Source organism: Strigops habroptila, chromosome 15 (assembly GCF_004027225.2).
Source record: "Strigops habroptila isolate Jane chromosome 15, bStrHab1.2.pri, whole genome shotgun sequence".
Classification (NCBI taxonomy): Eukaryota; Metazoa; Chordata; class Aves; order Psittaciformes; family Psittacidae; genus Strigops; species Strigops habroptila.
The window spans coordinates 4971771-4992561 of record NC_044291.2 but is presented as its reverse complement, the minus strand read 5'-3'; the positions used below and the strand labels follow the sequence as shown (position 1 = coordinate 4992561).

General features: G+C 45.4%; 1 protein-coding gene across 16 annotated transcripts in view; it reads left to right on the top strand.

Annotated features, from left to right (window-relative positions):
* The window catches only part of PRRC2B (proline rich coiled-coil 2B), a 48806-nt gene extending 28128 nt beyond the window's left edge, over window positions 1-20678 (top strand). For 9 of the 16 annotated variants that reach the window (XM_030506971.1, XM_030506974.2, XM_030506972.1 and 6 more), the window contains 17 exons: window positions 131-2194; window positions 3236-3435; window positions 3929-4074; window positions 4438-4579; window positions 5187-5269; window positions 5960-6151; window positions 6289-6483; window positions 6919-7005; window positions 8171-8275; window positions 8895-9087; window positions 10329-10426; window positions 11028-11155; window positions 11982-12222; window positions 13691-13867; window positions 14532-14623; window positions 15211-15331; window positions 15783-20678. In XM_030506971.1, coding sequence (XP_030362831.1) covers window positions 131-2194; window positions 3236-3435; window positions 3929-4074; window positions 4438-4579; window positions 5187-5269; window positions 5960-6151; window positions 6289-6483; window positions 6919-7005; window positions 8171-8275; window positions 8895-9087; window positions 10329-10426; window positions 11028-11155; window positions 11982-12222; window positions 13691-13867; window positions 14532-14623; window positions 15211-15331; window positions 15783-15923 — 4405 coding nt within the window. In that variant the 3' untranslated portion in view covers window positions 15924-20678. Of the gene's footprint in view, window positions 1-130; window positions 2195-3235; window positions 3436-3928; window positions 4075-4437; window positions 4580-5186; window positions 5270-5959; window positions 6152-6288; window positions 6484-6918; window positions 7006-8170; window positions 8276-8894; window positions 9088-10328; window positions 10427-11027; window positions 11156-11981; window positions 12223-12676; window positions 13868-14152; window positions 14245-14531; window positions 14624-15210; window positions 15332-15782 lie in introns of those variants that run through there. The other 7 variants (XR_003994474.1, XR_003994473.1, XR_003994472.1 and 4 more) reach the window with 7 other exon arrangements.
* The last annotated feature ends 113 nt before the right edge of the window (window positions 20679-20791 follow it).

The window sequence follows — 20791 nt, the reverse complement described above, 5'->3', positions numbered from 1 at the left end:
CCTCGTGATTTAGAACAAACATCAACTGATTTGCTTGTTTCCACCTCTTGTGCCCAGCCTGGGCCCTTGGAGACATGCTGTGCTTTGCATTAGCTGACTTTGTTTTGCTTGCTGCTTGTTTCCTTCTCAGGAACGACAGTTACTCTGCTGCTCCTGGAAGGCCGGAGAGTCTGAGCACCCAGCGAGATCTCTTTGAGGACAGAGGGGAGGAATACTTGAATGCTTTTGACAAGAAGGCCCCAGCAGACTTTGACAGCTGTCTGCCTTCTCAGAGGATAGGCCAAAATCTCTTGTTTCAGCATCAGGAGACGGCGCAGGAAACCTGTCCTGCTGGGAACCGCCATGCAAACTTGAGGTGTTCACCCCTGGAGCCTGATTTTATCCAAGCAGAGAAGAAGCCTGAGTATAATGGCTGGGATGTCAACCACCACCAGAAACCTGCAGAGACTGCAGCAGAAGCTGCTGAAGAAGTGCCCAGGGATGAGCAGTCATTCAGTGCTGACCCATGGAAGAAAGAAGGAGCCAATACCAAACAGCCCCCAGAAGAAACAGCAGAGTGGGCTCCTGAGAACCGCAACACCGGTGGTCAGCACCAGGAGCAAATGGGGAGGACACGGCGATCAGGCCCGATTAAAAAGCCAGTCCTGAAAGCCCTCAAGGTGGAAGAGAAGGAAAAGGAGATGGAGAAGGTTAAGCTTGAAGGAGAGGACACCTCGCGCCCACTGAAGGAGAAGGTGGCTGTTCAGAAAGTAGAAAATGAGGCGGATGATTCTGCAGCCTTACTGAACTCCACACGTTACTTGCTGGATGAAAAAGGTTCTTCCCAAGCCAGCCTTGCCCGGGAGGCTGAGAAATCCCAAGAGGAAGAGGAGGAAGAAGAGGAGGAAGAGAAGCCAGAAAGAATGTGGGAGAACAAACTATCCAGAGAATCCGGTGATCTCCCTCCCACCAAAAGAAACAACTGGATCTTCATTGATGAGGAGCAAGCCTTTGGTGGGAGAGGTCAAGGGCGTGGACGAGGGAGAGGCTTCAGAGAGTTCACTTTCAGAGGCCGAGGCACTGTTGTGGGCAGCCGAGGGGTCTATAACAACCAGAGGAGCAGCCGAGGGCGAGGGCTGCGGGAGTTCAACCAGGCAGAGGACTTCCCCAGGGGCAAGCCAAGGCGCCGCATTGCGAGCGAGACACACAGCGAAGGGTCAGAGTATGAGGAGCTCCCCAAGCGTCGCCGGCAAAGGGGCTCAGAAAACAGCAATGAAGGCTCCGTGCTGGACCGGGAGGACAGTGATTTGAAAAAGGGAGACTTCAAAGAGTCTTGGAGGTCCAACAAAATCTATTCGGATGATCACAATAGTCTGGATCCTAAGATGAGGGCGCCGAGAGCTTTTGGGAGATCACTGCCGCCAAGACTGAGCAACTCTGGCTATGGGAGAAGGGGGTTCATGGGTAAGGAGCCCACCCAGTGGCAAGGCAGGAGCGGGGGAGCAGGGTGGCAGGAGTACAGCCACATGTCTCCATCGGACGCTTTTGGGAGCAGGCAGCAGGCTGACAGGGACTACATTCAGGATTCTTACAAACATGTGGATTCCTTCTCCAGCCGGGTTTTTGATGAGAGTCATCTGGATGACAAAAGGCACTTTTTCCAAGAGGATTACTCAGCGGATCAGGAGAACATAGAGAACAGGCCATTCAGGAGGCGGCGTCCCCCCCGTCAGGACAAGCCCCCGCGATTCAGGCGCCTCAGGCAAGAGAGGGAATCAGTTGGCCAGTGGAACCCTGAGGAAGGAGGCCCCAACCTGCTGCCCAGCCAGTGGCCTGGAAGACCCAAGCTGACCACCGCAGAGAAGAGCAGCATTTCGGGCAGACGGTCTCCTGAGCTGTCCTACCAGAACTCATCAGACCACGCCAATGAGGAATGGGAGACAGCATCTGAAAGCAGCGACTTCAGCGAGCGGCGGGAGAGGCGAGATGGAGTTTCAGAGAGCGAAGGCCAACTGGAGGGGGGCCTTGGGAGTGGGAGCTTGGGAGAGAAGAGGGAGCTGGCAAAGAGGAGCTTCTCAAGCCAAAGGCCACTTGTGGACAGGCAGAGCCGCAAGGCTGAGCCAGCAGGGTTTGCAGAGCAGTCCGTCAGGAGCGGTGTAGGAGCAGCTTCCAGATACGAGAGCCAGCAGAGCGGGACGCTGATGAAAAGCAAAAGGTGAGGTTGCATTCTGATGTGCAGAGATCTGCCACCTGATACGAAGGTATTGGAGGGGTGGAGAAGGGCTGGTCTGTGGTGAGGAGCTATGGGCTGTGTTTCTTTTTGTCTAGTGCAGGTGACTTCCACCACTGTTAATCCAACTTTATGACATCCAAGGGTTTCATTGTTGTCTGCCCTACAACCGATCAATGCCTTTGCTTCCATGCTGAGAATCGTAGAATCATAGAATAGTTTGGGTTGGAAAGGACCTTAAGATCATCTAGTTCCAGCCCCTCTGCAGTGGGCAGGTGTTGAGTCCAGGTTTATGGAAGTTGCTAAGACACTGTGGTCATGTTGTGTGCTGCTGCTCTTCACATTAGTTTTGGACCAAGGCAGCTCTCCACTGTCTGGACTGCATCTCACTAGATGACAAATGAAGGAAATCCTGGTCCTTAACTCCAATCCTGCTGTGTCCTTCCTCTCCTATCATGGATCCCCAGTGGAGTGTAGCAGGGGACAGAAGTGAGGGCTGGGTTTTCCTGGGACTGGTTACTCTATTGCGAGTGCTTGGGAATGATGTATAGATGGTGGTCAAATGGGCACGAAATATCTGGGAGAGAGAAAATGGGAAAATTATGGGGGTTTTCCCTTCAATGTCATCAGCCTCTCCCCATCTCCCTTTCCCACACGTGATCCTTACCAAGAAAGCTGTTAATTGCAAAGGGGAGCTGTTAGAGCAGTGTCATAGGAGGGTAGGAGACACTGTACAGAAGCACAGAGCCTTCCTCATAGACACAAGGGAGGGTATTAGCTTTGTTGCAGGGGCAGCCTGTTGGTTGACTCATGAGTACACATATTGTTCTGCTTCCATCCCACATCTCCAGTAACATCGTTGTAATGGGCTGTGTGCTCAGAATTTAACAGCTGCTTCAGTTGGGCAAAGGCTGGGGAAAGTGATTAGAAAACTGGTAAAGAAAATATAGCCCATGTGTTTTCTTCTTGGTACTTTTACTCATCTTCTAGGGACAAATCTAATTCCTCTCCCTTCTTTCCTTGTAGGTCTCCAGAAGAAGGAGGGGGCCTTGGTAACACCAGTGGTGGGAGCAGCCACTCCATTTACAGCTTGGATAGGGCCTCCCATGCCAACTCAGAGTGTGCTGAGGGGCCAGGTAAAAAGCCAGAAAAGGAGCCCAAATCCACTGCACAAAGAGCAAGTGAGAAGGGAGAGGCCTTGTCACAGTTTGAACTGAGTTATGGAAGTGAGTGTCTTGATTGATTTGTTTCTTTAAAGGGAATAACGCATTATGGCTGACTTCAAAACAGACTTATTCAATCCAGTGTAATTTTAAATATCAGGTTAGATTTTTTTCCATTTATTTACCCTAACAAGAAAGTTCTAGCGTATCTAAATAAGGAAAACATGGAAGACAAAGATGGTTTTAAACCTAAGCTTTTCCACCAGATCTGACAGTCTAATGTTTATTCTATAAAAAGTCTGGTTTTAGGGAGAATATTTCCGTATTTCTATCCAAGATGTTAAATTGCAAGCCCAAAATACCTTATGTAGTGTGAAGGAAATGGAAAGAGCATCCAGAGTGGGGAATTTTGAGTCTGAGCTCTGCAGTGCTGCTTGCTGAGCTTGCTTACCTGTAGCATGGATTCTATTTGAAATTCACTCTTAATTATTGCAGTTATAAAGCTTTATATGCATATACAAATGCACTGTTTTTTCCCTGTATGTGCTTCGTTCAGGTACCATCATTGATAATCGGGTGTCAAACACAGCAGAGGAGAATGAAGTAGGTTCTATGGCAGGTGAAGGCTTCATTGAGGTTCTTACTAAGAAGCAGCGTCGCTTGCTGGAAGAAGAGCGAAGGAAGAAGGAACAGGCTGCTCAGGTGAGGAGTGGGGGGCAGAAAAAGCTTAACCTGACACGTTTGGGCTGCAGTCAGAGGAACAGGGCCCCCAAAGTGTTGTGCTTTGTATCCCATTTCCCTACCTCCTCTCCCTCAAAAAACTCATGCTGCTGAAGGCAGCTTTTTCACTGTCATGTTATACTGGGAGAACCTCCCAGTAGCTACTGGGCCCATTTAAAAAACAAGGGGTGTGCATGTCAGTATTACTTCGTATGGTTCTGTTACATCAGTTGGGAGCTTTTCACATTGCAGCATTTAGAAATACATGGTTTGAACTTGCCAGGAGCAAGCTGTGTTAGCTCAGTGCAGCAACAGGTCTTGCAGGCTGTGCCTTTTCTGTTTCAGGCACCAGCTAAGGCCCGTGTCCTTCAGTCTCGCATTCCTCCTCGGTTTGCTAAGAAGCAAAACAGCTTGTGCTTGGAGCAAGGTGATGTAACGGTGTCTGGAAACAGCCTGGGCACAGAGATCTGGGAGAGCAACAGCCCAGGTGAGTTTAGGAATTTGAGTGCTTCTGAAGTGTTCGAAAAGCTGAGTAATCCTTTGGTGTGTACAGGAAGGACGGGGTGTCTGTCCTTAAAAGGAGACAACCTTCTCTTGTCTGATGCTGGAAGTGGGAGGGGAGCTAGCAGACATCTAGAGTAGCATCTGTTCATACCGTGCTGTTCAGCCATCCACCTCCTGTTGTTGACCATGTCAGTCCCCTAATCTATTTCTTCAGTCATCGTGTAACATTAAGATGCTATTATATAGCATTTTCTAGCCTGTTGGGCTGGATCTGCTTCTCCCATTTTCTTATTTTGTCTTCCTCTATTTTCTCATCTCTAAACACTGAACAGCTCGTGCCTCCCTTGTTTCTGTCTCTGCCCTTTCTTCCCCTACTGTTTTCATTTCCCTAAGAAATCTCTTTGCTCTCCATACCCTGTGTTCTTTGTGCTCCATCATGCCTCAGCCGATCAGGCAGCACTGGCTTTCTGAGGTGGTGAAAATATCTCATGTCTAGAAATGGAACGTTCATAGTGTAGCGTGCTCAGTGTACAAGGTGTGCTCATAGTTGTGTTAGAAGCAGCTGAACCCTGCCTTCTGTTCTCTTCCAGCTCTTTCTGTTCAGTCTCCTGGCAGTGATTCCTGGAGCAAGCCTGTAAATACCTTTAATGGTACTGAATCTAGCACCACTGAGGTAAGCGACACCTGATGTGCCATTCAGGTATTTTGTGTGTAAAATTAAAGCAGGTGGCCTATGCTTCTCCTTGCTCCATCTGTGCTTAGCAACTCTCAGCTCTGCTTTTGCAATTTTAAACTGTCCCTTTGCAGTTCTAATTTGAGCTCGATGCTGCTCAGATCTTGACATAGAGGTGTTATGTGCAGGTGTAAATCTAGAGTAACCATCTGGTAGAGCTTTTCCAAGGTTATACTCCTAACTGGACGCAGAGTGTGGTCGAGGATGGTGGAGTCTCATAGGTCATGTCTGTGTGCCTCTGCCTGTTAGCAGTGTGTAGCTGTAGCCTTAATGTAGGGAGGGTGGAGGAGGTTCCTGAATGCTTCACCTCTGGAGACCAGAGTTCAAATCTGGTTTGGGTCACAAGCGAAATGAGTTTGGCAATCTCAGCCTAGTTGCTATGTGGGATACTTCTTCCTTATTCTAAAGCCACAGTCCATTTGGTGCATTGATTTACCCTGTCTCAGGGTTGTGTAGAGCTGAAGCAGCAGCCAAGAGATGCTGCAGGTCAGGCCCAACTCCTTTGCAGTTAACCAAGAATGTGATTTGAAAAGGGGACATGGTCTTGCTGTTTTCTGGGATGGTTTTTTTTCCTCCTTTGTGGAGCTGGGTCGGAGTCCGGGGCTTTAACACATTTCGTGCTTTGCATAGCAGGGTTTTAAAGGCAGCCAGGGGGATAGTGGCATTGACTTGAGCGCGGAGTCTCGGGAATCCTCCGCTACCTCCTCTCAGCGCAGTTCTCCATATGGCACCCTCAAACCAGAGGAGATGAATGGGGCTGGCCTGGTGGACCCAAAGCCTGACTGCCAGAAGGAGCAAGTGCAGAAGCAATCTGATAAAAAGGTAATCTGGATTTGCAGCCAAGCCAGAGCTCATAGTGAGAGACCTTGTGAAGGTTGTGTTGTTCTTGATAGCATTTTTAAGGCTTGAGATTGGGTTATTCAGTCTTTGTGTCTCAGCCTCTCTGCTTTCCTGTTAAGGATTCAGATCAAGGCTCAGGACAGAACAAGGAACACAAGCCTGGACCAATCGGCAACGAACGCTCCCTGAAAAACAGAAAGGGTTCGGAGGGAACGGAACGGCTGGAAGGGAATATTCCCCCTGTTAACGGGGTGGAAATTCACGTGGATTCTGTACTTCCTGTGCCACCCATTGAATTTGGAGTAAATCCTAAAGTGAGGATTGAATTTAATTTTATCTTCTTGGTGATTTGAGCTTGTTGAGATACGAAAGGTGGTTTGAGGCAGAAGGATGCTTTAGAGGAAGCTTCCAGCTGGAGATTTGCCTTAGATTTCATTACTGACACAAACCAGGTACTCAAGATGTCTTGTCAAACATGTAATATCCTCTTGGAAATACTGTCCCAAGGACCAGCTGGGGTGGTAACAGAGGTGAGGGACAAAATTATGGCCATGTAGACCTTTGTGTGCCTCTGGGGGTTGCCTGCTGCCGAGTGCTGAGAAGTGTCATCCTGTTCTCTTCCAGCAAGGCTTACTGCAGGACAGTCTTTAGTTTCTAGTGTCATGATTCAAGCTAGAGTCATTAACCGTGAGAAGCAGATAGGTGGCCCTTGGACCTGGATTTGAATTTTATGTGTTTTGTTCTTTCAGGATTCTGATTTCAGCTTGCCACCTGGTTCTGCCTCTGGCACTGCAGCTAACCCTGTCACCAAATTGCAGGATGCCTTGGCCAGTAATGTAAGTATTTCTTTTGGCATTGATTCATTGGAGATACTCCTTAGTTAAACCTCTCTCCAAAGAGAGCAAACGTATTTCTTTGCAGTTGACTTCCCACTTAATACTTAGGCAGCACACGTGACTAAAATCCATAATGGAAATCTGTGCCCTCAAGGTACCTTGGTAAAATGAACATTGCTTACTCAAAAGGAGTATGGGGAGCAACTCCATTATCACTGTGACCTGTGTAAAGCAAGAGATATCCCTGAGGTCACCAGCTTCCTCCCCTGAGACACAAAAGAGTGTTGGTAATGGAAATGATACAGATAGTGGTGTTTTTAGGACCAGACTGCCAGCTTCCTCAGAAAGTCTCATCTGCCACAGCAAGGCAGAGAAGTGTAACTTTAGTCAGGCCTTTTTGGAGGTTTCCCAGCTTATTCCAGACGTCTGGGTATTTCATTGTATATGAAAGAGTGAGCACACTGAAAGCCCAGCTTGTAGCTCAGCTGTGGACAGCAATATGAGAAACTCACAAAGCTGCTTCAGAAATGTCTTCAAGTTTGTAGTCTCTTTGATTTTGAAGGTTTGTCTTAAAGCGTGTTTACTTTTCACAAGTGCTCTTTCAGCAACAGGTTTTGTCCAAAATTTAGGTATATTCCAAATAAGGGAGAGCTGGAGAAGCTCTTCTGCAAATTGAAGTTACTGAGTCAAACTGATGTTCAAGTGGAAGCTGGTGTAACTCGACATAGAGGGTGTCATCGCACATAACCAAAAGCTTCATTTATTCCAGCAGCAAAATGGATCACAGTTGAATGTGATACTTAACTCCTGCAGTACCACCCAGGATTGAATCCTTTGAGGTGTAGTTACTAGGGCTGCCAGCTGACTTTCTTCCAACCTTGTTAGATCATGGTGTTAGGGTAGATATAAGGAAGAAGTTCTTTGCTGTGAGGGTGGTGAGGCACTGGAACAGCTTGCCCAGAGAAGTGATAAATGCTCCATCCCTGGCAGTGTGCAAGGCCAGGTTGGATGGGATCTTGGGTGACATGGTCTAGTGTGAAGCGTCCCTGCCCATGGTAGGGGGGTTGGGACTAGATGATCTTAAGGTCCTTTCCAACCCTAACTATTCTATGGTTCTATGACGTGAGAGTTATAAAGTGTTCACCGTTGACCCATCTCCCCTCAGGCAGGGTTAACGCAGTCCATTCCCATTCTGCGAAGAGATCATCACCTCCAGCGGTGTATTGGCCTCAACCCAATGTCCTTCCCCACTGCAGACCTTACTCTTAAGGTAAGCAAGCTGGCATGTGTGTTTGGCCTGGGTGTGGATACCATGTTTCCATGGCCAGAGCATGTAGGATGGAGAGATCTTTCCCAGAGTATTTTATTAGGTACTGCCAAATCTTTAATTAGCTCCTGTAAAAGTGTGTATATGCTATTCAGCATGGGTGGAAGGGCATGTGTTTCAGCAGTCCTGGATGCTGAAGTCCTTGTCACTTGCAGAAGAGTGCAACAGCTTTCCTGCTATTTCAGTAGCTGGGTAAGATGACTGGTCAGGGATCCAAGGTGCCTGATGGTTTAAAGAAGTGGGGAAAAAACCCCCAATACCCAAACAAACAAAACCACCCCATCCCCAAAAAACCCAAACATACAAAGAGCATCAACAAAAAACCCCAAAATAGTCAAGAAACACCACTCTAAACCCAAAAAGCTCAGCAAACACCAAGGGGGGTTGAGTGTTTGTGAAGAGTGCTTGCCCATTGGAAATTGGTATGAAGCCCCATGACCTGCTAGCTTTCCACTATGCCTACACTAAATTTGAACTAAGAGGTCATAGATGAGCAACTCTAGGCTTCATTATTGTCCTCCCCATTTGAACTGTCTGTAGTTATTGTCCTTCGTTTCCGTAGATGGAGTCTGCTCGTAAAGCTTGGGAAAACTCTCCTAGTTTACCAGAACAGAACTCCCCGGGAGGCGCAGGCTCAGGCATCCAGCCTCCTTCCAGTGTTGGAGCTTCCAACGGTGTCAGCTACAGCTCTTTTGGTGGAGTTTCCATGCCTCCTATGCCTGTGGCATCTGTAGCACCTTCTGCATCTATTCCAGGTACCTGCAAACTGTGGCAGCAGTATTTGCATTGTCTGGTTGGTATCTAGGAATCATCTGATTCTAGTAGATGAGAGCATGGTGAGAAGAGCTTACATGTAAAGTTAACTGGCTGGCTGGTATTTAACAGATTCTTAACAACAATTTGGCCAAGACAGAAAGAGGAACAGTCTCCCCACTTTAAAGAATGTCACTTGAGTGTGATTGGTATAAACTTAGCACAAGGATGACATTCCCTGTGTAGCAGCAAGTCTGATATCTCATGGTCTTGCTTACCCTTCACTCTGTGCTCAATAGAACAGGAGGGAAGTGGAGAAACTCATGGCTGAGAGACTTCAACAGTCCCAATATTAACCGTTCCTGTGCTCATTTTGCTGTTTAAGGCACAGGTTCTGAGCACCTTCTGCTCTTTATATGTAATAACAAAAACTTGCTTATATCTTGCAGAACTCTGGGAGGTGGGAAGGTGTTGCTGTCTGAGTTAGAGGCAAAGTTTTGGCTCAGTTGTGTTAGATACCATGTAATTAGGGACATCATCTGGAAAAAGGAAATGTACTTGGTTTCTCTGACTTCTGGGTCCCAAATGACCTCTCATGCATGCACTATCCTTTTCATTCCTCTATTCAAGAGTAGAGGGGAATATGCTGGACAGAAGTGAGAGCAAGTGGACCACTGTAGTGAGCCTCTTACTAGCTTCCACTTGGAAAACAGATTGTTCCAAGTCAGGTGGTTTCTTTTCCCACCTACCTTAATTTTGCTTGTAAATGCCATAGTTCAGATCCACACAGAACCACAGGAGCAGCAGAGCACTTTCTGGTGCCATGTTTGGGTTGATTATGGCTTTTAGATCTCATGTCAAGGTCTCAAAACCATATTTGCTCTTTCTGTCCCTTGTAGCTGCAAAGATGAGATGATTGCAGAGCAGGTTTCCAGCATTTAGGAAGAACTTGCAGTACAGTTCACCAATTCCTGAACTGTTACTGTTTCTGACTCTTTGTGGAGGTGGGAAACCTGGGTTTACATTTAGCTTCTTACAGAAAGGTATGATTAATTCTCAGCAAGCCAACTACTGTAAGCAGGCTGCTGGCTTTGGTATGTGGATTTATGAGGTTTACAGGCTCTTCTGAATGGGCACAATGTTTGTGATGACTTGCTGGGCTGGTTGCTGAGGGGTAGGAAATAATCTTGACCTGCAAGTCTCTGCTGTACCTTGAATTTACACCCAGCCTTCTCATGTTTAGGTAACCATATTCCACCCCTGTATCTGGATGGCCATGTGTTTGCAAGTCAGCCCCGCCTGGTCCCTCAGACGATACCTCAGCAGCAAAGCTACCAACAGGTAAGGCAGAAACAACAACCAGGTAGTGGTTTCTCAAGGCATCTTCAGGGTGGCATTTAAGAAACTAGGAGTCATTTATCTCTGATAGCCCAAAGGAGCTTAGATGTGGCTCCTTTAAGATTCCTTGGATGCTGCTTCCCAGTGGGAAGGTTCCCTCCCTTAATGACATTGAAGGGAGGGAAGTGAGGGGTTTTCCCCTTTTGTACCAGTGCCTCTTGGTTGGGTTTAACTGAAGCAGATGCTGATGCACCTGTGTGAGGTAAAGTGACTTTAAGTAAATTTCACAGCCAGTCAATACTGATGAGCAATTTCACTAGCCTTAGTAAATGAGAACTGGGATTGTCAGTGCTTGTTCTGTGTGTGAAGCACGTTGGTCCTCTTATGTGTCCATCAAATGCCTCTTGGAGGCATCAGTTTTCCCTCTTGGGTGCTCCTGCCAGTGTGCTGCTGTTCTGTGGAATGATGCAGGGGCTGGGTAAAGGTGCAATGTAGGTAATTGTCATGGCAGATTGATTCGTGGAGGAAACTGATGGATTTTTAACAGCCTGGGAGAGTTTCTGGCTCCTCTTGTACCTCTCAATCATCTTAATTTCTTCTGCAGGCTGCTGCTGCTCAACAGATTCCCATTTCCCTCCACACATCCTTACAGGCCCAAGCTCAGCTTGGACTGAGGGGTGGTCTGCCTGTTTCCCAGTCCCAGGAGATGTACAGTTCCATTCAGCCCTTCAGGTAACTGCTTCCAGATTTTAATTTCCTTGTGGCTTGATCTCTTCTGTTCCTGATGGCGATGTACATTGATCGGATACTCTACACTCATCTTCTCTTCCCCCTTTGTTGATATGCTCCTAGTAACACTGCCGGGGTGGAAAGCAAGAGTATTAGGGCACATGTTGCTTTGTAGGACAATGGCAAAGACCATCCTTGGAAAGTTACTCAGTTGTACTCTCTGCCCTCTTAAAGCGGGAGGCAAATCTTGGGAAAGATGTAGAAAGAGGAGATTTTTGGGCTAGCAAGCAGGCTTACCTAGTGAGGAACACAGAGCTTACAGCTTGCTGTATTTGCTTTACAAGACACAGTTTAATCAGAGCTGAGTACCAGGATAGTGAAATTAAATTGCTCTTTATTAGGTACAAACTGACAAGAACAGAATAAATGCCTGCACTTTGGAGAAAAAATTGCTAGAGATGCTTGAATCTTTAACTGCTGATTCTTTCCTGCTTTGCAAGACTGCTGCAGGCTTCCAGTAACCTGAGTCCTCCCTTAACTACTAATCCAGAGCTTATTGTGCAGGATATCGAAACATAAACTTTGTCATTCTGTTAAATATTTCTGCAACAAGAGGACATGGTTGTAAGGGCTTAAAAGTGGACGTAAAAAAGAAAAAACACCCTGTAACTAAAATGGAAAGTGGCATCACAGCTTATTTCTAAGCTGTCAGCTTAGTAGAATCTGAGAACTGATTGTGGGCCAGATATTGTTTGGCAGGGGGTGTGTGTGTGTCTACGGTCTCCAAAGGTTTTCTATGTAATGACTTGAGCATGTTTTTCTTCTCCAGGTCTCAGGTGTACATGCACCCCAGTCTGTCTCAACCCAGCACCATGGTCCTGACAGGAGGCACAGCTCTGAAGCCTCCCTATTCCGCCTTCCCAGGCATGCAGCCCTTAGAGGTAGTGAAAACCCAGTCTGGGTCCCCTTACCAGCCCATGAATGGAAGCCAGACACTGGTTTATGAAGGCCAGATAAACCAGGCGGCTGGCATGGGAGCCTCCCAGATGATGGACTCTCAGCTTACGCAGGTTAGGAGCAGGGCTCACGAGCCACTCCCCTTGTACAGGCTTTTTCACAGCCACTTGTTTCTGAGGCTGGGTTGAACCTACTATTTGTGCTGAGTTACGTGTTTGTGTGAACTAAGCTCTTTGTAAAGAGGCAAAAGGTTTCCCCGAGAGGCTTTGTTCTGTGAGCCATTGTTTCAAACATGCAGCACCTTATTTAATGAGATGCTTGCTAATTGTCTGTCCCTGCTGAGATGTCATTTTCTAACTCTGAAGTCCTCGCCCTCAATATAGACATTTAATGCAGATCAAACCTTGCAGTGCTTCATGCGTAGGAAACCATAAAGCAGTGGTTGTACTAAAAGTACCTCCTTCTGAGAGCCAAATCCCAATTGCCTCCAGATTTAACTCTGCTTCCAGGGTAACTAAAACCTTTTATTAAATGCTCATTTATCTTCTCAATTCATTTCTTATCCAGGTCTTATTTACAACTTCTGCTGATCTGTTTGGCAGCATCTTAACAAGAATTTCACTGTGTGAGAAAGCTTTTGTAAAGCGTGGTTCAGATAAAGACATTGAATCCTCCTGTGAGCATAGCTGTACTTGTGGACACATGTTTGATTCTCTGGAGAAGTTTGATACTTTTATTAAACTCATTTATTTTGTGCAACGTGTTAAGGTTTATTTGTTTTGTTTAAAGAGGGATTTTAATGTTGTAACTGACATAGAGTTAATCCTGAAATTAACTTAGCTGAGGAAAATGCAGAGAATACTGCAAACTAAATATTTGAAGAAATGCTTTATCCATCATAAGCTAGCAACTTGGTTTCTTGCCAGCCTTAGGTTATTTATTAGTTTGATTATTTATGCATTACAGTGTTGTCATAGAACCTCCCAAGTCCAGCATTTGTGAGGACTGCCAGATGAATAAGAGGGAACAGGAGGCTCTTGAGTCCTGAGCTGCATTTTTTTTACATTACTCTTAGTTATTACCATCACCAGTTTGAAGCTCAGTGCAGAACATAGAGCTGAGGTCACTCTCACTTTCTCTAGAGGTTCAGTCCTCAAAATGCTTTGGCATGAAAGTCTGGCAGACTTCCTGATCTGGACATCAGAGCTGCAAACAAAACACCTGACACTGAACTGTGTGATGCTGCCGTCATATCAAGACAAAATAACCCCATGCAGCAACCATGAGGAAGACTGAAAAACTGGGTGAAGGCTCTAGGCAAGGAGGAAAGCCCTGTGTCTGAGTGCAGTTCTCTTAAATCAGAGCCCTGTTAAAAGCCCAGCTGATAGGGTGTTGGCACGGCCAGAACATGCATTTCAGTGTGGAAGTCCCTGTGTTACATTGATTTGCAGTTATTCTGTGCCAGACTGCACTGTTTGTGAGCTTCCTTTTAGCCATGCTGTGTGTTCAGGGTATTAGGAGACAGTGTCAAACACCAGCCTGTTAACACCATGAAGTTAACTACATGTCCTTATCACTCAGCTAACGATGCCTGTGCCTGGCTCTCAGCTTCCTCTGCCCCGCTATGGCTCTGGCCAGCAGCCCCTGATTCTACCACAGTCCATCCAGCTTCCTCAGGGGCAAAACCTGCCTGTAGGAGCTCCCCGAAGAATCCTCCCTCCTGGATCCCAGCCTTCTGTTCTTGCTACCAGCAGGGAGGTAAGGATTAACTCCTGCGTGCTCATCTTGGCATTCATTAACCCTTCCTGCATTGAAGTCTCACTCTTTGATCTTGGTTGTTGAAGGGGAGACTGGCTTGTTTGGGATCCTTAAATATCAAAGCCAAGAATTGGTGTTCAAATGAAGGAACCCTTTTCCCCTCAACTCCAAAGTTCAGGCCAGCAGTTTGTCAGGTTTTGCTGCTGGTCATCACTCTGTTTCCAGGGAGCCGCATCCTGCTTTGATCCAGTTTGGAGTCTCCAGTTTTATTACATGTTTACACAGGTTTCCTCAGAGTGCTTGAGGGGTGGTGAGCTCCAGACACAGTTGGAACACTGCCCAGATATTTCACACTGTTGTGAAGCTTGTCCATTTGAGTAGGTATAGTAATGTCATGTCTGGTTTGATGGCTTCATATCGTAAGTTTGTCTATTATAGGGGAGAAAGAGCACAGCAGTTAAATTCCAGGTCCTTTATTTGCTTGTGCTGCTGGCTTGTTGCTTTAATACAGGCAGATTATTTCACTTACAAGCCTCACTTTCTTCACCTCTTCTTTTAATGGGCACAGTGGGTAGAAGGGCAGAGATTTGGCTTAAGTGTTTATATGATGTAGTAAGTGATTTGTGGATGCAAAGATGATACTCTCACTCGTTTTCCTTTGTAGTCCTCCCAAATGGAAATGAAAGGGTTTCATTTCTCTGATGGTAAACAGAGTATGTCCTCTGGAGGGTCTGTACCATCACCACATACGTACAGGTAACACGTTTATGGAACTTAAACTCTCTCTAGTCAGAATGGGGAAGAAGTAGTGATCCCCATTCACAGTGACGTGGTGCATGCATCATCCCTGTACAGGATGCACTTTGGTTTTCACATGTAGAATGTGCTCGCTGTAGTCCAAATACTTGTATCAAAATGCATGATCATGTCTGGCAGTTTTGGGTGTGGGCCAGCGTGTATCTGACTTGGCCTTTTGTGCTTGTGGGATGTGCATGAAGTTACTTATTTACTGAATCTTAAAGACAACTTAGAACTGGTGTGTGCTTTTGTGTGTTCCTTGTTGAGGTGGAAAATTTGAGGGTTGTTGAACAGACATTTTAATTTCCAGCATGGTGCTCTCGAGACGAGTGGTTCTCATGTCTAGACATACCAAACCTTCACGTCATTGAGCCTTTTGGGATGTGCAGTTACTTTACTTTTTTCTCCTAACCAATTCACGTGTTGTCTTTCGGGCTGGGGAGCTCGCTGATGCACACAGCACAAGACACATGCCCTGACTATTGCTGCTTTCTGCTGTCTGTTTTTTTCTTTCACACATGAATAAGGTTCTCATTCCATTGTAGAATTTACTCCATGAATATTGTCGACTCTTCGATTTCCAGGCCTAGCTCTGCCAGCCCAAGCGGGAAGCCGTCTGGACCAGCAGTTAGTATGGGCTCTGTGCAAGGACACTATGTACAGCAGGTAGCGTACATCAGTACTTTGACCCAACAGTGTCTGCTATTATACACTGTCATGCTTGTGCCTTGGACTTTTAAGAGTGGCAGCAAGGCTGGTGTAATTTGGGAGCTCTTACTTTGCCTGCAGGGAGAGTGAGTGGGTAGGTGTTATAATGAGTCCGAGAGTAATGCTTGTGTGATTTGAAAGTCAGGAGAGATTAGAGGATTACCTGTTTTACAGCATCCGTGTTGTTTGTTGTTGAGTTTTTGTGGTTATTTGCATTGCCAGACATGTGAGACACTTCGAGATCCTTACGTGTGAGGTGTTTTAGGACAGCAGAGTGTGCCAGAAGAGAAGAAATACCTGAATTTGGGAACAAATTTGACGTCTTGCATGAATGATGGTCACAATTTGGTTTTTATATCTGCCTAGAAGTGTCTGTGCTAGCTAATGCTTTGTTGTTGTATGTCAAAAGGCAAAGCAACGAGTGGATGAGAATAAAGCCAACTTGGGAGCAGTAAAGCTGCAAGAAACAGCCTCCACAAACCAGATGAAGCCAGTGCGCACAGGAGCGATCAAACCTCAGGCAGTCAAAGTGGAGGAAAGCAAGGCCTAGGAGCACCTCTGATGCCCGGCTGGTCCTGCTGCCTGAGAGGCCCTGCAGCTTAGACTGGACCCCACTGGATCTCCTGAAAATTGCCAGATCTACTCCCTGCCCCACATTGACTGACTACAGCAACATCATCCAAGCCTGTTTCCCAACAAAGCAGTTTGAAAACAGTGGATATGACATTGACCTGCTTGCTTTAAAACCAACCATGTGACTTTTAAGTGGCTCGAGCCATTTGGTTTTTATTTTTATTCCCCTCCCCATGCCCCATCCCCAGGTAGCTGTGATCGCTCACTTGGCAAATCCCGTTCTCCTTCCCTACTTCTGTCTCAGCAGAGTGGCAACTGGGGGAGAGGGGTTAGTTTGAGGTTTTTCATTTTAAAGGCAGCTGAGGTTTTTACAGAAATGCTATATCTTTGTTTATAGCAGAACTTTTATATGTTCTCTCATTTCCCCCCACCCTTCTTTCTGTTTTCCTCATTCCTTTTCGAAAAGAATTCCCTCCAGCTCAAATTATGTTCTGACAAAACTCTGCTTAGTTTTATATATGGTTCTGTGCTATGTTGAGAATCATGACTCTTCTAAATTGAGTTTGTTTTGGGTGTATTTCCCCAGATGATTTAGCCTTTCGGATTATTTGGTTTTAAAAATACAGGACAGTTATGGCATTCATTAATTTTTCAATATCTTTGTTTTAAGCTAGAAGCAGTGCTTGCGTTAGAAGTAAATGTGTACTAAAGGTATATAGTAGATCAGTGCATTAATCTTGAAACTTGCACCATGTTAATTGTAGCTTTGGGGTGCTTGTGCACAACAAAATGTGGCATTTTCGTTTTAAGGAAAAAAACAAAACCCTCCAAATTTCTGTTGCAAAGCTCATCTGGATCTAGGGGGATGTTTTCGGTTGGTTGGTTGGTGTTTTTGTGGGTTTGGGATATTTTTAGTGACTGCCAAACACACAACGAAATGTAAATCATAGATTTATGAAATGTAAAGTCTGTTAAGAAAAAAAATCTCCTCACCACACATGGGTCAGAAGAGTTGGCCAGAGCCAACGGGTCTGTATAGACTACTTTTTGTAGTTGTGATGCTCTCTTATGCTCCCTACCTTGGCCGCTCTAATTCTTCATGTCTCCCGAGACTTGTTCTATCTTGTGTTCATCCCTTGGGGCTGCTCTCCTAAGCTTTGCTCTTCTCCCTTTTACCTAGGTCTTGCTTTGTGTCCCTCTAACTCAACAGCCTTTTGTAAAATCTATGTAGAAACACATCGTGAAGGGAGCCCCTCTGCAAGGCAGCCGTTTTAGCACACTTGGAACCTCCTTTTTTTGTGTTGGAAGTGCATGTTACAAAGGCAGTTTGGAATCATCCTTTTACTCGTCCTTCCCCAGATGAACAGCAAAGCATCAGTGCAGTTGCTTATAGTGTGTGTACAGTATCGTCACCTCACACTTCCCCACCAGTATTTGATGATCTATGGAAGGAAGGTCCCAGTGGGAAGGGGTTGGGTTTTATTTCTTTGGTTGGTTGGTTTTGATTTGCGTGTGTGTGCGTGTGTATGTAGATTTTTAGGATGGACTTCTAAGTTCCCTGAAAGTGCTTGGGAGTCCTTCAGCTGACGGTAGTGTTGAGTAAACTCACTACTTTCAGCTAACTTGGTTTGTCTTGTTTAGCTCTTTCAAAATGTAAAGTGGGCTGGTCACTCTGAAGTGAGGGAAAGAAACTGTTTTTGCAGGAGATGACAGCTTGCTAACTGGCTGCGCTGTCTGCCTCTGCTGGGTGGCAGCAAGTCATTTGGTGGTGGTTCCAAAGAAGATATTTTGAACAAAGAATGTATTTGGGAAGGGATCTGAAAGGTGTTCTTGTTTCTCTGTTTGCGTTATTCCCCCCCACCCTGTTTTGGGCAAGATCCTTCATAACTTTCTAGGGATGCATTTGAAGTTTTAAGCTAAGTATAAATAAGTATTTTATACAGTAGCTTTAAAGAGCTTAGAAACCTTAAACTAACTTAGACATAGTCCCCTCTCCACAGGTGTCCCTATTGACTGTGGCAGAGAGAACCCAAAGGGAAAGGGATAGGATGGTACTTTAAGAAAAATAAAAGCTCTTTTTCCCCCCCTCATGTTTTATGAATTTTTAACTTCAGAGCAGAGTGTGCCAGCATCTCTCTAGTGTCCTCATCCAAGTACAGGGTTTGAGATTTAGTGAGAAATGTTTCCCCAGCCTTCAGCCATCTCCCAGACCTGCATCCTCATCTGCTAGTCCTGCTCCTAATGTTTTCCAAAGATTGCTCCACCAGTAAGTCATCCCATCCTCCTTTCTATTTTCTTCCTTGGAATTCATGAACAACAGGATTGTCTGGGTTTTCTTTTTTTTGTTATTATCCTTCTGCCCAGCTGGCTCTAGGTAATATCAGCTCAGAATCTAACTGTAATGGCTAAAGAGACTTATCCAAGCCCCCCTCTTCACATCTCTTTCCTACCCTAGACACACTACTTAAGCTTTACAAGGACACTAACCTCTTTCCTCCCACCTATGTGACTTTAAAATGGTCAAATGTGTTGGAGAAACTGGGTTATTGCTAGATACAAGTTCTTGCAGTCCCTCGGATGTAAATGCCATCAGAACTACAATACTTCCTGTTGAAAAAGGTCACCCTTCTTTCTCTTTTAACCCCTCCATTCCTTCCCCCAACAGAATAAAACACTAGAATTTATTTATACGTATTTGATGTTGTAGGTCTAGGTGAAAAAGTAATTGTTTCACTGCTCTATTTATATATTATGTCTGAATTATTCTGTGCAGGAAAGGCCAAGAAATGCATGTGAGCTTCATTCCATTCCTCACCTTTGCGTGACTGTCACCTGCAGTTGGCAAGACTCTCTTTCACTTAATGGAGTTTTGTGTGATGGAAAGCAGTTTTAGAGCCCAGATTTCTACGGTGCAATATCCTTCCTCTCTGGCATAGGTTTTTTTTTGTGTTTGTTTGTTTAAAGCTAGTGCAAGGTTAGTGCAGTTCGTGGTGCTCTTGAGTCAAATGGAAAGCCTCTGATCCTCGAGATGCAGAAATGCCAGGGGTGCTGGTACGCTGATAGGAATTCAGCTTGGGGAAGAGAAGAATGGAGATGCATAGAATGTGGATATGGTTTGTAAGGGGATGCTTTGCTTGCCATCTCCATTGCTGAAGGGTTGGGTTTTAATGATTTATTCCTTTTGTGAGTTGCTTTTGCTTTGACTGGAAATCAGCCACCAAATTGCAGGCTCCTTCTGCTAGGAAAGGTGCAGTGGGAGGGAGAGGTGGAATCCATATTTTCAGCAGCAATGGGTGAAGCAGAAATATTCAGAGGCTGACTTTGGTGCTTTTTGTTCAGCTGAAGGTCTGAAGCATGTGTGTAATCGGTTCTCATACACAGTGATTCATGGCCTAGCAGCTGCATTCAGTGCTGCTTTCCTCTCCAATTCAGCCTGCTTTTAGCTCTTAATTTAGAAAAAAATATACTAAAAAAAAAAAATTAAAAATAAGGAAAATAGGAAGTAAAATAAAAAAAATAAAAAAAGCCACTCTGTGTATTTTTAAATGACAAGTGGAAGCAGCACAGTCACCAGTGAAACAGGTATTCTTGTTGATCTTCCATCCTTGGCTCCTGGCTCCGCCCTGTGACACTGTGCAGTCGTCAGTGGCTCTGAATGTGTTTGCAGCCCATTGGACTCCCATGCATGTTTGTGTTCATGCAGAGGCACTCCATTTAACAATTCCCTTGCAAGAATGCTGCAAAGCTACAAACCACCCTGTGATTCCTGTGTATTTATAGGTATATATTAAAAACCCCAAGCCTAGCATTTTTGCTCCGTCTCATTTTTTGCCAGGCTACTCTTCACTTCCAAGCACCACTGCATGCCAGGATCTCGTTCTGTTGCGTTTTGTTAACCTTCTGTTTTGTTTCTGGCTGGTTCAGCACAGGTTAATCCCTTGTAGCACGGGTTATTTTTGACGTACAGCAGCCCAGTTTTCCTTGTCAGAAAGATGCATTTACGAATAAGAATTTACAACAGGCGTCAGGATATACTTAGTTGTGGCCCATTGACAGAAAAGGTGCGTTTTGCCCAAGCAATGGAGCTGCTGATAAAAAACAGCAGCAATCCAACTACTTTGTTGTTTATTTTAACCCAAAGACCACCAGATCCTCCTTGTGGCCACAGACACCCCATTGGAGCTAATGCCTGTCCCCGGCTCCTCGGGCTGTCTGCCGCCACAACCCAGCCCCTTCCTTAGGGACTAGCAGCAGTGGGCGCTCCCCCTTAGCATGTCTCGAGGCGTTGTCCTTAGCTGGAATTCCTCTGGTTCTGTATAAATCGTCGTTTCTCAAGGGGATATTGTACTCCTTAAAGCTTTTAACCTCATGACCTGTATAGTCCATTTTATTTCTTTTATTATTTTTTTTTTTTTGGCCTTTCCTCTCTTTGTCTTTTCATGTAGACCAGATATTTGAAAGGGCAGACGATGGATAATTGTGTAACGTGCAACCTGTTTATATATATATATATTTTTTGGGAACTTTTCCTTGGACCGGAACTCGAATCACGGAATCACCAGGCCAGTTGCGGCACACTCTTTATCGCCCTCTTTTTTCCTCGTTTCAGTACCTATTGTTTCTCCTTTCAAATATGTGATTGTATTAGCTCTTTCCATATGAAAGAATTCTCCTTATTTAAATAAAAAATAAAAAAAATAAAAAAAATAAAGCAGATTATGCTTTTCTCAAATTCTCATGCGTCTGGTCTGGTTCTTTTCCTGAATGACTTGTGCGTGTGTGTATTTTATTTCTATTTATTTTACTTCATGGGAGCGGAGCAGGCCGCGGTTCTCACACACCACC